Below are 15608 nucleotides of genomic sequence, written 5' to 3' on the forward strand. Positions count from 1 at the left end.
ATTGCAATCACCCCATTCGTAATATCGTTGAATCCTTATTTATCGGAAGAGGTAGGCCATTATGGGTTTGGTTAATCTGAGTACTTGCTCCTTCAGTAGGGGCTATATAGTTCTCCTCCAAACTCAGTGACAGACTTTGCAGAAAAGATGGAAGTGGATTAGAGACATCCAGTCGCAGTGGCATCATGAGCAGATTGGCAAATAAATATCTCTTGGATAGTGATGTATTGAGGGGAAAGGGAGTTGTAGTGAGCTATGACAAATAATGTATTCTGAGTTGTGACCTTTGTAGTGCAGCAGCTGGCAGTGTCTTTTGGGCCTTTCTGCCCATGATATACTTTCCTTTAATTCCATAATGGCTTTGTTCCTTCCTATATTTCCTTCTTGAGCCGCCATCTTGGCATGTTGCACCTCATCTTTGCTTGTGTTAGCTCTGGATGCTGTATTACATTTGTTTCCTAATTCAAATGAGTGAGGGATTTTTGTAAGTATACCGTGAGTGGATTGGTAAAATGAAAGGCATCTTTCCATGATTTATCAATAAGATGGCTGTGCTATAAAAGCTTCTTCAAATGTGCCTAAAATTGAGTGCCATTGTTACCACTGGCTTTGTTAGAATTGTGTCCAAGATCTACTTTCAACTAACCATCTCTCCTAGCAGCCGATCAGTTGTAAGTGGTTAAGACCCCGATTAGTGCTTCATAACAAAGGAGTCCTCCAATTCCGCCGTGCAGCACTGTGTCATTAGATAACACTAGAAAGCTGCCATTTTGTTAATGAATAATGCCCTTGGGTGCACCTTCAACTCTTGCTAGGGCGTTGTCCAGATGGTTTCTTCAGGTTAGGCTACTTACTGGTTATTCCTAGATATGTGAATCTTGTAGTTGTAAGGGTAGGTTGGTTTCCTAGTGTGAAAGGTTTCAATGTCTGCTGTTTTTGACAGGGGACTTCAGATCATGATCTTTGATTTGGACGGATTGCTCTTGAGATTGTTCTTGGCACAGTGGTTGTAAAAAATGTGATTATTACTGGTGAAGGATACGTGTCCAACACAAGTAAGAAGTCCACAATTGTCTTTACCAGGAACCAGATATCTCATTGTAGCTCTGGACTCTCTATCTCATTGGGGTAGCAGAGCAATGCGAGGTCTCCCCAGGGGAAGTGGTGTGGGCTAGTCCTCTCCATTTGCTGGCACACAACAGCGCTCAAAAAATTATTGTCTAGTCAGTGCTTTTTCTTTTAAATAGGAAATAAACAGTTCTTACATCCACACTAGTAAACACTATTTCCAGCATTGAGTTTGAGTAAGTTTTGTAGAAGACTATTTTTTTCTGAAATTGATCTGTTCTTTCTTGGAGAGATGTAAATGTTGTAAAATATTGAGGTCAAGTAAGTCTTTTCCAAAATTGCTTGTAGGTAATCTAGGCCTACTCCCACTGGGACCAGCTGCTTGTGAAGATCGGTTCTGCAGCTGATTTGTGGCCCTAATCCTACTTAGGATCGCCTAGAGAGGTCCTGAGGGGGGCAGGAGGGATATCAATGCCCCTCCTCTGGGCACACGAGGGGTCATTTTCTGCGGCCCGTTCTGAAGGAGCTAGGAGTGGCCTACAACCTGGTTTGCGGTGTGAGGGATGGGGCCAGGACGAGGGGCCCGCCCTCTGGCCTTGATTCTGCGTTGGCCTGTGAGCCAGGAGGATTGTGGTGCTGTTGCACCTATTGCATTTGAGTGGCTGCGGGCTCGGAGGCCACCTTCCATGCTGGGAGGTGTGCTGCTGTGTCCCTTCATGCCGCCCCCTTAGGGGCACTGGAGTGATGGGCCTTCGGCTTGTGGGTGCCCCGTCCAGGGCCATCATTGCACGCTTGCTTAGTTACAGGGAGCGGGACTGTGTTCTGCGCGCTGCACGGAAGTCGGATAAGATGTTGTACGAGAACTGCAAGATCTCAATCTATCCTGATTACACTAATAAGGTGCAGAACTCTTGTAAAGGATTTATGGAGGTCAAGGCGAAACTCAGAGCCATGCGCATCAGATACATGCTCCTATATCCAGCACGTTTGAAGGTCTTGTCGGGTGGCAAGGCTCACTTTTTTGATCGTCCTGAGGAGGTGTGGCATTGGCTGGAGATGTGGGACAAGGTGGCCCCCGGTAGACAGGAGGGGCTTGGAGGCGCCGCCCGGCGGGCCTCTGGCTTGGAGGGACCGGATTGGAGATCACATGGTTCTGTGCGCCTTGCAGAGTCCTGCCAAAGGGTGGAAATACAGTGGGATGGCACAATGGCAGTAGTGTCTACTAACCCGGATGGGTGCAGAGCTTCGGAGCAGAACTTGGAGGCAGGCGGGGATGCCGAGATGACCTGACTGTTAATTCTGTTGTGTGTTGTTTCTCGTTGGTTCTGAGGATGGGATGCAGGACTTGGGGGGTGGGGCTGACTCTCGGGGTTATGGGTTCTTGGGTCTCAGGTTCCGAATGGGTGCTGACTGTTTTGTGTTTGATGCCGGGGGGGGGATGAGGGGGGGTGGGGGGGTCACTCCACAGTTGTGGCAGGTCATTTATTGTGGTAGGGTGGGGTTTAGGCTGTGGTCCTGGCAGCATCTACGGGTTAGTCTTACAGTATGGTTTGTTCTGGTTGTTTTACTGTATTTCCAGGGTGGGACAGGGGTGGTGCGGGTATGTTTATGTTTACAGTTTAATCTACAGTGCGAGTGTTGGAGCGGGGTGTGCGGGCTGTCTTTTTTTGTTTCATCTTGGGGGGGTAGCATGCAGAAGGTTGTGTCCGCTGGGGGGGGCATCCACTACTACTGCCATGGGTCGCTTCATTAATATGCTGATTTGGAATGTTAGGGGCCTGAAAAGTTATACAAAACGCTATAGGATGCACTCGTTCCTTCGTAGGCATAAGATACATATTGCTTGTCTCCAGGAGACTCACATGACGGACGAGGAAGTGCTTAAACTGGCCAAGAAGTGGCGGGGGCAGATGTTTTCATCCTCCTTTTCTTCATATGCACGGGGGTATCTGGTTGGCCCTCGGGTCCCCTTTACCCATGTGTACAGCGAGGTGGATGTCGAGGGCCGCTATGTCTTGGTGGAGGGCATGTTGGATGGTCTACCCATTGTGATCCTTAATTTATATGTGCCCAACACGGATGATCCCTCATTCTACTCTGAGATTCTGGGGGACAGCGTAGATAAGCCCTTGGTCTGGGCGGGGGACTATAACTGTGTGATCAATGGGGAATTGGGTCCCCACCCGCCAAAGCTGGGAACCAAACCATTAAAGGTACAATTCCTTAGAGATGTGATGGTGCACTTGGGTCTCTGGGATGGTTGAAGGAAAGGACACCCTGACGGTAGGGAATATACCTGTCATTCTAGGACACATGATACACACTCTCGATTGGACAGGTTTCTGTTGGGTGGTCTTGACAGCTTGCAGGTTCTGGAGGTTATTCATCTGGGCCGGTTTTTGTCAGATCACGCTCCAGTTCGGCTCCAGTTGCAGTGGGGAGAGACAGCTCCACGTTCGGCTCGAGGTTTCCTTATGCCCTCGGATTTGCTGACTGATCAGGGATGTCGGGAACGAGTGGGTGATGCCATAAGACAGTATCTGGACATAACCTGGAACACGACTGCGCCCCGGGTCTTGGAATGGGAGGCTATGAAGGCAGTCATTCGGGGAGAGTGTATAAGCATGGGAGGTGGGGTGCGCAGACAACTTGAGCAGGATCTTACGGCCATAGAGGTGAATTTGGGGGAGGTACAGCGGCTGCCTCCTGACTTGAGCATCGCTAGGTGGGAGGAGCTTAGGTTGTACAAGGAGGTGAACACTTGTTGGGACACACTAAGCAGAGCAACTCTGAGAGGGTATAGGCAGCGTTTGCATCGGAAAGGCGACAAAACAGGCAAACTCCTAGCGTGGATCCTTAAGCAGGAGGTGGAGGCTCCGCAAATACTGGGCATAAGGGATACCGAGGGAGTGCTTCTAATGGGGCATGGTGACATTCTACGGGAATTGGTGTCCCACTTTCAAAAGGTATCTAGAGCTGGCACTTAGTCGTCGGCAGGGGATGCGGAGCGGTTTCTGCAGCGGTTGCGATTGCCTAGGTTGGACCCGGAGAGTAGGGATGCACTTGACCTCCTGATCACTGCAGAGGAGGTGGAGGAGGCAGTGAAGCCTTTGGCAAGATCCAAATCTCCTCGTGGTGACAGTTTTCCTGTGAAGCTGTATCAGGCTTTTTCCTCCACACTTGCGGAGAGACTGTTGGAAGTATTTGAGGAGGCGCGGGATTGCGGTAGGTTACCGGAAACCATGCGACAAGGTATAGTGTGTTTAATGCTCAAGCCAGGGGGGGATGCTGCGGATCCCTCTTCGTATCGGCCGCTAACCATGTTGAACTGTGATATTAAAATACTCTGTAAGATTTATGCCAGGTCGCAGTACGTCCTTTAATCTGCGTCGCTTAGCGCATGTTCTGCATGAGACTAAGGAAAAGGAGTTGGAATTGGCATTGGTGTCTCTCGACCTGCAAAAAGCGTTTGACACAGTGGAGTGGGACTATTTATTGGAGGTGTTGCGGGGCATGGGCTTTGGCTCCGGCTTTTGCGCATGGGTTCAACTATTGTACACTGCCCCGACAGCGCGTGTGCGTGTAGGGGGAGAGACCTCAGCTGTCTGGGAGATTGGCAGGGGTACACAACAGGGGTGCCCGCTCTCGCCTCTCCTGTTTGCTCTGGCGATTTGGCTTCAGGAAGAGATGGCGGAGTGGGGGATCCTGGTGGATCGAACCGTACATGTAATTTCTATGTATGCTGATGATGCATTGGTCTATGTGCGGGATCCTTGCGTGTCGGTGCCGGAGTTGTTGCAGAGGATGGCGGTATTAGGGTCTGTTTCTGGTCTCAAGATCAATATGAAAAAATCACTTCTTTTCCCTCTTGGGTCTCTTGTTGGAGTTCCTCCGGTCGGGCTCCCTGAAGTGGGGTTGTGCTGGGTGGTGGAGTGTTTTCGGTACCTGGTTATTTGGGTCGCTAACTAGGTGGATGTGTATAACACTCACAATACTGAGCGGGTAGTGGCGGGCCTGGAGCGCTCTCTTACTCTTAGGATTAAGTTGCCCCTCTCTGTTATGGGTCGGGCATCAGTAGCGAAGATGGTGTTTTTACCCCGGTGCCTTTATCTGGGACAGAACTCCTTGTACCCGCTGCCTGCTCGGCTTTTTCGACGCTTGGATAGCCTGTTGATTTCCCTCGTATGGGCGGGCAGGTGAAGCAGGGTGACGCTGTCTATGCTGCAGAATGATCTAGATGGGGGGGGTGGGTATCCCCATCATGAGACATTATTATTATGCAGTGCAGCTACAATGTGCAGCGAACTGGTTGTCAGAGGTTGATAATTGTGAAAAGAGATTGTATGCTGGTATGTGCGATGGGCGATCCTTGGCGCACATGCTCATATCCGGGGGCAGATCAGACCCTACTGCGCTTTATCTGGTGAGGACTACTGCCGGGATTTGGGAACAGATGGTGAAGCGGGTGCTCTGGCGGGCTCCCTTTGATAGGGAATTAAGGATATGGGGTCTGTCTCCGTTTCGGGATATGGCAAGGACAATGTCGATGGAGGCCTGGCAATTGGGTGGTTGTGAGGTGGTCGGTGATATGTACCCTAATGGTGAATTTCTTTCATTTTGCGAGGCTCAGGGTGTGTTTGAGGTGGGCCCTGGCCAGTTTCTGCAATATGCAAAACTTGAGAGTGTAACCTGTGAGATCTGGGATGGTTTCCCGTTGGCTCCCAGGGCCTCCTCGATTTTGAACGGTCTTCTTAATTGGGGCGAGGATACACACTTGATTGCTCGATTTTACAGGGCACTACGGTAGGATTAACCGGCTGTGATTAGTGCGGGACGTAAGGCGTGGGAAGCTGATTTGGGGCTACCTATTGAGGATGCTGACTGGGATGCGGCCTTATCGTTGGTCTGAATGGTCTCATGTAATCATAGGTTTACATTGCTGCATTTCAACTTTGTGCACAGGACATATATCACTCCTAGGAAACTAAATAAAATAGACGCAGGTAGAGGGGCCATTTGTCCTCGATGTGGGAGCTTGGTTCTTCTTTTCTACATATGGCATGGTCTTGTAGAGCTGTACATGTTTTCTGGCAGGAGGTGACAGCGGCGATCATTGAGCTTGAACTGGAGGTCACTCCGTTGTGTCTCCTGGGGGTGGTGCGCAGGCAGCGGGGTAGAGGGATTGTCTAGAGGATGGTTCAGTTAGCTTTAGTACTAGCCAAGCGTAGAGTAGCGATTGGCTGGATGAGCGCGCGGACCCTGCGGTCTCTGACTGGCTGGGGGATCTACTGGAGTGGGGGGTGGAGGAGGAGCAGCACATGCGCATAACACGTAGCGATGAGAGGGCCCTTGCTGATGTGGTTGCATGGAGTGCACTTCTAGAACGGTTCACTGATGAGGAGGACGTCTGCTCTGTGAGAAGCAACGTGGCGGTGGGGGACGGGGAAACACACTCTCCCTCTTTGTACTTGTGACAATCAAATATGGAGTTGATGTATCTTGATTTGTTTATGTTATTAACGGTCTGGTCTCATTAAGTTGTGGGGCTGATTCCTGGGATTGAGGACCGAATGGGGGGTCTGGTGATGTCCTCACGGATGATTCAATGCTGTGTGCGCCCCTTTGGGCATCATATGTCTGTGATCTTGTTCTGCTGAACCTGCACTGTTTTGATTGTTATGTTGGTCTGTAATTTTTCATTTGGAAAATAAAAACAGATTAAAAAAAATTATAATAATGAAAAGGAATGAGAAACCGTTTAGCAGTGATTGTGTGTATTATTTGCATTTAGAAAAAAAACAGGGAAAATTGACATGTTAGCATTTTTAGGACATAAATTACTCTAATAACTGTTCCTTTTACCTTGACTAATTGTGTGCAGTAGCTTTTAGTTATTGGTTTGAAATCAAATGTTTATTTTTCAAACTGAGTATTGTGATGTATTTCTGTGAATATTTTAGTGTTTAATTTTTATAAACAAATTTAAAACATAAAATAGAAAGCTGGAAGGCTGCTGCAGTGTTGCACGTAAGTGGTAGATACTATTGCAAGAATTAAATCCATTTGTGAGAATGTCAACACGATCTGTTCTATAGTGAGATCTACTTCTGATCATTGAAAATCATTTTGAGCTACTGAAGGCTAAACAACTTGCCAGTTGTTACCAGACATCCCCACGCTCCGCTTCATTGACTTTATACCTAGTATCCATAGAGCCCGATACTATGGTTTGAACAAAATACTTGATTAGTGGCACTATGTTGGGTGCCATGTGTCAGTGAGAGCATGGTCTCTAGGAATGTATGAACATGTGTGTATGAATAGGGTATATGTTTATGGGCGACTTAGAGTCTGTGTTGTAAGTGCTTGTGGCACAGGACATACCTTTCACCATATGTGTCACTGTTACATGTTTAATACAAACATACAACCATTTTTTTTAAATGGGAGAAATATAAAGTGCAGAAAAATGTTCTGTAAAAATGTTCAAAATACAGAATATTTTTCTTCACTTTAAATTTCTCCCATTTAAAAAAGAAAATTAATGTCGTTTTCAGTTATACTTACGGCACAGTGTCACCGGCCACTGGTAACAAGAGGCCTGCTGTTTGTAAATGTGATACTTTGAAATGGGAGAAAATTAAAATGAAGAGTTAACTGAATCATTAAAGTAACTATTCATTTGAATTTCTCCCATTTAACAGCATTCAGAAACATCATTTTGTTCTCAGGCTCCAATATTGACTTGACAAGGACTTTTATTTAAGAGTTAAATACCTCAGTGCTTCAGTTCTTCACCTCTGTGCCACAGCTCAAGCCTGAGTTATAAATCTGACTGAACACTATTCATTACAAGGTCCTGCTCTCTGCAGCCTAATAATAGTCTAAAATGAAGACAGCCTTCCCTTATCTTTAAAAGGAAAATGTGACCATGTGCTTATATAAAAATAAACTCAGGGCAGTGGACTACTCTGAAGGGTTCTGGGAGCAGGTAGCTCATGATTGACTGGCTAAAGACGCCTGTTCTAGGCGACCTAGCAGAGTTTAACTATGCGGGTCAAGTAGCTATATTTTCACTGCCAGTTAGCAAATGTGAAAAAGTGCAAGTGTTAGGTCCTAATTTATGTCATTGATGATGTCATTAGTGTCACAGATGGAATTTGGGATTAGAGTTGTGGCACTGCTACTTGTGGCTGGGCGCTGCAGTGACCACTCAAGGTTGAAAGTGCTTGAGGGTTAAGTGAGGAAAAGGTGTATGTTATTTTCGTGGGTATTGATTGTGGAGGCCTGTTTATTTTAAAGATAGTCATGAGTGAGAGGTGTGTGTGGTGGCAGGTATTTAGGGCACTAAATAGCTGTTTTCAAGCCATAATCAAGGAAATGCATTTTGTGTTATTTACATTTGTAAGTTAGGGTTCAAGGCCTATTAGAATGTTTGGAGCTATAACTTTCATTAATGAAACATAGCTCCTAATTTTATACAACATTTTGTATACAATTTAAGATTTTGATATGAACAGAAATCTTCTTTCTTCTGGAGTATCTACAAGGTGCTGTGTTTCTCAGCTGCATCAGGTTAAGTAGTTGGAGTGCGCAGGCAAACCCACTACTGTGTGTCTTGTGATTATCCTAATTTTGTGGTGTTTTAAAATGTTTAAACTTTAGGTAAGTCATGTTTTTTCATGTATTATGACTTGTCTTTTGAATGCAACATATTCTTATATACTGATCTATTTTTTTAGTGCCTTGACAGAGAAAATCGTTTCAGTTTTACCGAAAATGAAGTGCCCTCATCGTCTGGAGCCTCATCAGATTCAAGGATTGGATTTCATTCATATATTCCCTGTAATACAGGTAAATCATTGCTTGTTTAGAATCTCAAACAATGTACATGGTCTCCTTTCAGTCTGCTCTGTTATTGCATTCCTGTGAAGTCATCTTCATTTGGTAGGGGTCACCCTCTTTTTACTCATATTAAGCCCCTTTTCACTTATTTTCACACTCCTGACATGGAGCCACCCTAGACTTTGATGGGGGTGATGCTCTTAACACCCTTCTGTTTATTCCCCATCCGCTTTAATGGGATCACACACCTAAATGTCTGTAATATTGTGAGTAAGTGCTATTGTGAACAGAAACCCCTACTGCCTACCTCCAAAGTGCTGTGTAAACTTTGTTCCTGCCCCAAGCATTCATCACACGAAGTAACACATTGCAGATTAGAATAGGTCTCATGGGTCATACAGTTCTCTTGTAACTCTATCTTCAACTCATTTGAGATAAGTTTGATAAAATCTTAAATTTCTTGCAATACCATTCCAAGTATTAATATCTGTCTTTCGAATGCGATTGTTTCAAAAAGCAACACCTAGATTCTATATGTCAAGCTTGTTTGCAATCTGTTCTTCACTTGGATCTTTGGCAAAGCAAAACCTGAGGTTAATGAAATCCATGCTAGTATTGCTAGGATGCAGATCTTTGTTTCCAGTCTGGCCCTGTAACCATGACATGTTTCTGATAAATTCATTTTACATTATAATACAGCGTACTTTTGTCTTTTAAACATGCACTTTGCTTTCTTATTACAAGTGAATTCCGATGTAAGAACAAGCTTGCAACAAAAAAGAGCATTAACACCCACTTTGTCTAGGTCAGTAATCTATCTGACCACATCTAGTCTGGAGTTAGAGCTGATTGAAGTACTGGACCAGCTATTCCGCAAATCCTTGATAATGCTTGTTGCGCCTTGGACAATGGTAAATCTTTTCTTCTCATTCTACTTGATCTCACAGTGGGTCACAGTTAAACATGATGCCCTTATCCACTCATTGAAAGATCTTGTGGGCTTTGAAGAAACTGTCCTTCACTGATTCGAATTCTACCTTGCAAACTGCTCGGAACTCATTAATTTAGAAACCCTCTTGTCGAAACAGACTGCTGTACCTCAGGGTGTCTCCCAAAACTCTGTTCTAACTTCCGTCTTTTCAGTCTTTATTTGAAACCTCTGGGGATATCATAAATAATATAAACATTTCCTAATATCAATATACTTCCCACATCCAGCTAAATGTAAGGGGTTGATCTTCTGCTGATATAATCTCTTGGCTTTATTCTGGACAACAAACGCAGCTTGCGTCTATGCATCAAATCATTGGCAAAGAAAGCTAGTTAGGGAAGAATATCAGTTCATCTTTCTCAAATCAGCTTTACCCAAATAGGACAGAAAGGATGTTATCCAAGCTATAGTCCTGTCAAGGCTAGACTACAGGAATACAATGCTATTTGGTATCCCAAATTCATTTCGCACTCATCAAAGCCTCATTATGTGAAGGAGTCAGTCTGCCCTTGGTTGGCGGATATAGCCCTTATCTTATACTCTGAGCTGGCTTCTGATTGCGGATCGATCCATCGACAATCTAATCTAAGTAGTTAACAGACTCCTACCTGGTGAGTGCTCACATTACCAAGCTAAGAAACAAAAGAGCTCTGGAGGCCCCAGACAAATGCACAGCTCGGACTCCCTACTATTTGAAATTTCTCTATTTAACAAATAATTTACTTCCAGCTAATCTTTCTTGTGCTGCACTCCACCCCCAAATTCTGAAATGTCATGCTGTATGAAACCCACCTCTTCTGTGTGGTCACCCCAGATCTTTGCCTTTTGCTGGACCATATTTTTTCTGTTTTTTGAACTCTGCTCCTGGTTAGAGGTGGTAACATGCAAAGTTCCTGTATTCCTCCTTGAAACATGGTTAAATTGGCTTATTCTTGATTGCACATTAAACTTACATGTAAATCCTTAGTGCATGGTGTAGAAAGTGCACCCAGGATCTGGAAGTTAAATGCCACTTTAAACACCACTTGTGGCCTACATCATCTATTGTGCCATCCACTATAATGGCAGTGCAAACATAGCTACGGCATACCCTTTGTAGCCTGACTGTAGTGAAAAGGTTGCAGTGCAACCTGTCAAAATAAAACCTTTTGACAGGTAAAGACCCTCCTTTTTATTAATTCAACCCTATGTAGGCCTTGTAGCTTACAAGGTAGTGTGATTGGTATTTAAAAGTGGCATGTTACTATGTTCCTCAGTGAGAAGGCCCAGAAAGCTTTTTTCACTGTGCCAGGCCTGCCTCTCCTTTGAAGAAAACAAGAGTGCCAATTAGAATACTAATACTGATAACTCAGGAAAGGGACCAGATGGAAAATAATTAAGCTCCTACATTTAATATGTATTATAATTCCAATTCAATGGTGAAGTCGAGTTTTTTTTAAATATTAAGGAAAAGTTACTTTTATAAACTTAGCTTTCTCCTGTCTGAAGTTCCTGAAGGCTATTTTGCATTAATGCTCTAGTAGCTCCCAGCCGTTGCTCAGCCTGCTAAAAGCTGTGAAATCCCTCATAGGAGCACATATTAGGTTAACCTGAATTGGCAGAGAAGAATTATCTGAGCTCAATAGAATATGTAGGATAAGGGCTTTGGGCCCTCTGTTGACACCACAGTGTCATATCCATCTGGACAGGTCTGTTGATCCACATGTAACATTTTGGCGCACTTAAAAGGGAGAGAACAGGATGCCAGAACAATTTTCAGTATCCCCTGTGTGGTATATAGTAGAATGTTTGGGTGTGGCTGATGTCATTCTGACATCAGATTAGAGTGTTTGGAGTGAGTGCTCTGTGTTGGAGCTGGGGTGGAGAGCGGTTGGACAGGAGGAGAGCTTATAGACTGAAGGTGTTTCCTACAGTTGTGGATGGGATACTCTAAATAAAGAACCTACAAGTCTATTTCCTGGTTCCTTGCATCTTTACATTTTGGTAATGAAGGTGACCACTTTGGAGTATCCTAACACAAGAACTTTGAAGTGTCTACTGAATGGACATTCATAATCTCTACTGGTACTTTATTCCTGTTTGCTTCATCCAAGAACTACTTTCTTTCTAATAGGAACCGCAACTCTTCGCTTTGACTGGTGAGATCTTAAAGTATTAATAATTACTTCGTTCAGGAGCTATCTTCCAAAACCTTTGTTACTGCGCGCGGTCTCTTGCGTGCCCCTGCAGTTTTTAAAGTAAACGCGCGAGAGAGTGGAATTTTTAGAGCATCGTGTGTCTCTGCGCGTGTGCTGGCTTCTCGCTGGTGCACTTCGTATCGCGTGCCCCTGCCCACGCACTGTCATGAAGATCGAGTGCCCATGCAGTTTTTAAACCAAATGCGCTTTGAAGCTGAATAAAGGATTGCGTCTCCCAGCGCGTGGAGCACCTGCAGTTTCTTATTTTTAAAAACAGCTCTCTTACCGAGTTATCTCCAATCTAATTGGATTTTCCCCGGCTGTTCCGTCTGCTTGTTGAGTCTCCTTTCGTGTGATATCCAAGTCTCCAATGCTGTAAAAAGAAAGAAAAAAAACATTTGTGAAACGAGGGGTCTATCCCAAAGAAATCAACCTTAAAGTCTACTGTATGCACAACGACGGAGAAACTACTAAAGTGAAACTTGTATTTCTTCACATACTGAACATATTACAGTTTCCCACTTTAACCTTACTTCAGCAAAAAATTTCAAATATACAGAAGATTGCTAGGACATACACAGCATGCAGAATATTTCACCTCCACCCTTTTTCCTTACTGTACCAGGGGAACCACCCATCAAGTGGTCCAAATGGAAAAAGACGTTCCTTCATTATTCTAGAGTATGTGGCACCAACTTATCCATTGAAAGAAAAACAGCACTACTTATGCACTGTTTAGGTTGTGAAGGACAAGAAATTTTTGAGACATTACCAGATCCATGGGATGAAGGTACAGATTTAAACGAATTTAAAATATGTTTAAAGAAGTTAGACCTGCATTTCCTGCCCAAAGTTAGCACCATTTTGGAGCGGTGCCATTTTGGCATGAGAGAACAAAAACCAGGGGAAACTATCGAAGAATATATCACAGCTTTAAGAAAATTAGCTTCTACATGTAAATTTGGAAGCATGATCGATGAGCGCTTCAGAGACCAGTTTATGCTGAGATGTTTGAGTGATAAAGTGAGACAGGAATTCTGGAGTAAGGATGACCCACCTTTGCATGAAGTCTTCATGCTAGCTAAAAGTGTGGAACACACCTTAGCATGTGTTGAAGAATTGGAAAGAGGGAGAAACCTATTGATAAATAAGGTTACTGTAAGAAAAGAAAATGTAAAGAAAGAAGGTGATTGTGACAAGGGAGACGACAGAGCCACTCAAGAACAATGGTCCAAATTCAAGGATACAAGGTGTTTTTGTTGCGGCAACAATGGGCATTACGCTTCCTATAAGAAATGCCCAGCCATCAATGTGATCTGTAGACTTTGTAACAAAAAGGGTCATTTTGCTAAGTGCTGTAACTCATCTAAAAGTCAAACGTCAGTGAAGGTGGTTGAGGATTGTGTACTGTCCATCTCCTCCAATGTTAAAAAAAAAAAAAATACCCAAAGGATAAAGTTACCATCTTAGGAGTCAACAATGAAGTCCTATTTGACTCAGGGGCGTGGTTAACTTTAGTATCAAGTGAGTTCTTTGACGAACATCTTAGCCATAAAGTTGATTTGAAAGTGTCGGATGTCATTCCAGGTGCCTACGGTGGTCAGAGCATAGACTTGAGAGGATATTTCGAATCGGAAATCACATTTAAAACGAACACTGTATTTGGAAAAATGTATGTTCCTGTTAAAGGAGATAGTGTTTTGAGCTGGCCACGCCAAAGGGATCTAAACATTATTCTAGATCCTAATTCTTCCACACCAGTTATGATTAAAGAAGAGTTTGTTGCAAAATGTCAAAAGGTTTCTGCAGTTTCTATCGAGGGTGATGATGTAGAAGAGCCACCTAGATTTGTCAAAGAGTTCAGTGAAGTATTCAGTAACAATTTGGGTTGCTTGAAAAAATATGTTCATCGTATAAAAATTAAAGAAGGATCAGCACCAGTAGTGGCAAAAGTACGTCAAATCCCCATCTCGATGAAGGACGATGTTGAAAGAGAAATACGGAGATTGTGTAATGAAGATATAATTGAACCAGTGGAATCATCCGAGTGGGTTTCGCCCATTGTGGAGGCATGCAAACAAACAGGAGAAATCCGGTTGTGTGTAAATTTAAGAAATTTAAACAGGTGCGTTGTCAGTCATCAATTCCCTCTGCCAAACATCACTGCGATGGTCACGTTACTGCATGGGTCAAAGTTTTACAGCAAGTTGGATTTAACGTCGGCTTACCATCAAGTCATGCTAGATCATGATTCTAGAGACTACACAACTTCTATCACGCCATTCGGGACCTTCAGATATAAGAGGATGCCGTTTGGTTTGGTGTCTGCAGCGGTAGTGTTTCAACGCATTATGTACAACTTGTTTGGTTCGGAGAGGGGGGTAAAGTGTTTCCAAGATGACATTCTAATACATGGACGAACGGAGGCAGGACATGAGATGAGAGTCAGGAGAGTTCTTACCATTTTGAGGGAGCATGGTTAAACTTCGAAGCTTAAAAAATGCTCTTTCTGCAGAACTGAAATTAAATATCTGGGTCACAAAATAACATCCAAGGGAGTGTGTCCGAAGGAAAGTCTAGTAACGAACATTATAAATCTACGCATTCCAGAAAAAAGGAGGAACTGTTGTAATTTCTTGGAATGGTAGAATTCCATGCCAAGTTTTTACCGAATTTGGCTTCAAAGACAGTGCACATGCGGGAGTTACTGAAGAAGGGTTGTGAGTTTGTCTGGAATGAAGAATGTAAGGAAACATTTGAGAGTATAAAAAGGGATCTATCCGGTGCTGAAAGTTTGAAGTAGTTTGATCCGGATAAATAAAGTGTCATTATGACGGATGCAAGTATGAAAGGTTTAGGTGATGTCTTGTTGCAAGAAACAGATGAGATGGTTCTCAAACCTATAGTTTACTGTTCCAGAACTTTGCGTGAAGCGGAAATCAACTATTCCACGATTGAGAAAGAAGCCTTGAGTGTGTTTTGGGCTGTTCACAAGTTAAGGAATTTTCTGTGGGGAAAATAATTTTTGGTCTTCACTGATCATAAACCTTTGGTGGAAGTATTCATGAGTAAAGGTCTTAATATTTTTTCCAGTAAAATCAGTAGGTGGGTTGTTGATCTACAGGATTTTGCATTCAAAGTACTTAATGTTCCGGGATCTGATAATAGGATGGCTGACTGTTTATCTAGACTTAGTACAGATACGGAACTGTGTTTGGTAAAGAGTCTGGAAAGTGAAATAAGTGTATTTAGTATAACAGAAGGAATTGTATGTCGAGAGGAATAGGTGAAGGCGGTTGTAGAGGATGATGTATTGCAACGGGTATGCAAAAAAGTCAGTGAGGGATGGAGTGTGGATGCCAAACGTGAGAAGGAATTAGAAGGATTTGTAAAAGTGAAAGAGGAGTTATCTGTAGATGGTGGTGTACTTTTGCGAGGTTCAAGATTGGTAGTTCCTGCCAGATTGAAGGAGAAGATAATGGATTTAGGACATGAAGGGCACCAGGGAATGGGCAAAACCAAAGCCA

General features: G+C 43.8%; 1 protein-coding gene across 2 annotated transcripts in view; it reads left to right on the top strand.

Annotated features, from left to right (window-relative positions):
• The window catches only part of CCDC93 (coiled-coil domain containing 93), a 1008240-nt gene that overhangs the window by 70088 nt on the left and 922544 nt on the right, over window positions 1-15608 (top strand). For both annotated transcript variants that reach the window (XM_069224342.1, XM_069224343.1), the window contains exon 4: window positions 8811-8922. In XM_069224342.1, coding sequence (XP_069080443.1) covers window positions 8811-8922 — 112 coding nt within the window. The remainder of the gene's footprint in view (window positions 1-8810; window positions 8923-15608) is intronic.

The sequence above is a fragment of the Pleurodeles waltl genome, chromosome 3_1, assembly GCF_031143425.1.
Source record: "Pleurodeles waltl isolate 20211129_DDA chromosome 3_1, aPleWal1.hap1.20221129, whole genome shotgun sequence".
NCBI lineage: Eukaryota > Metazoa > Chordata > Amphibia > Caudata > Salamandridae > Pleurodeles > Pleurodeles waltl.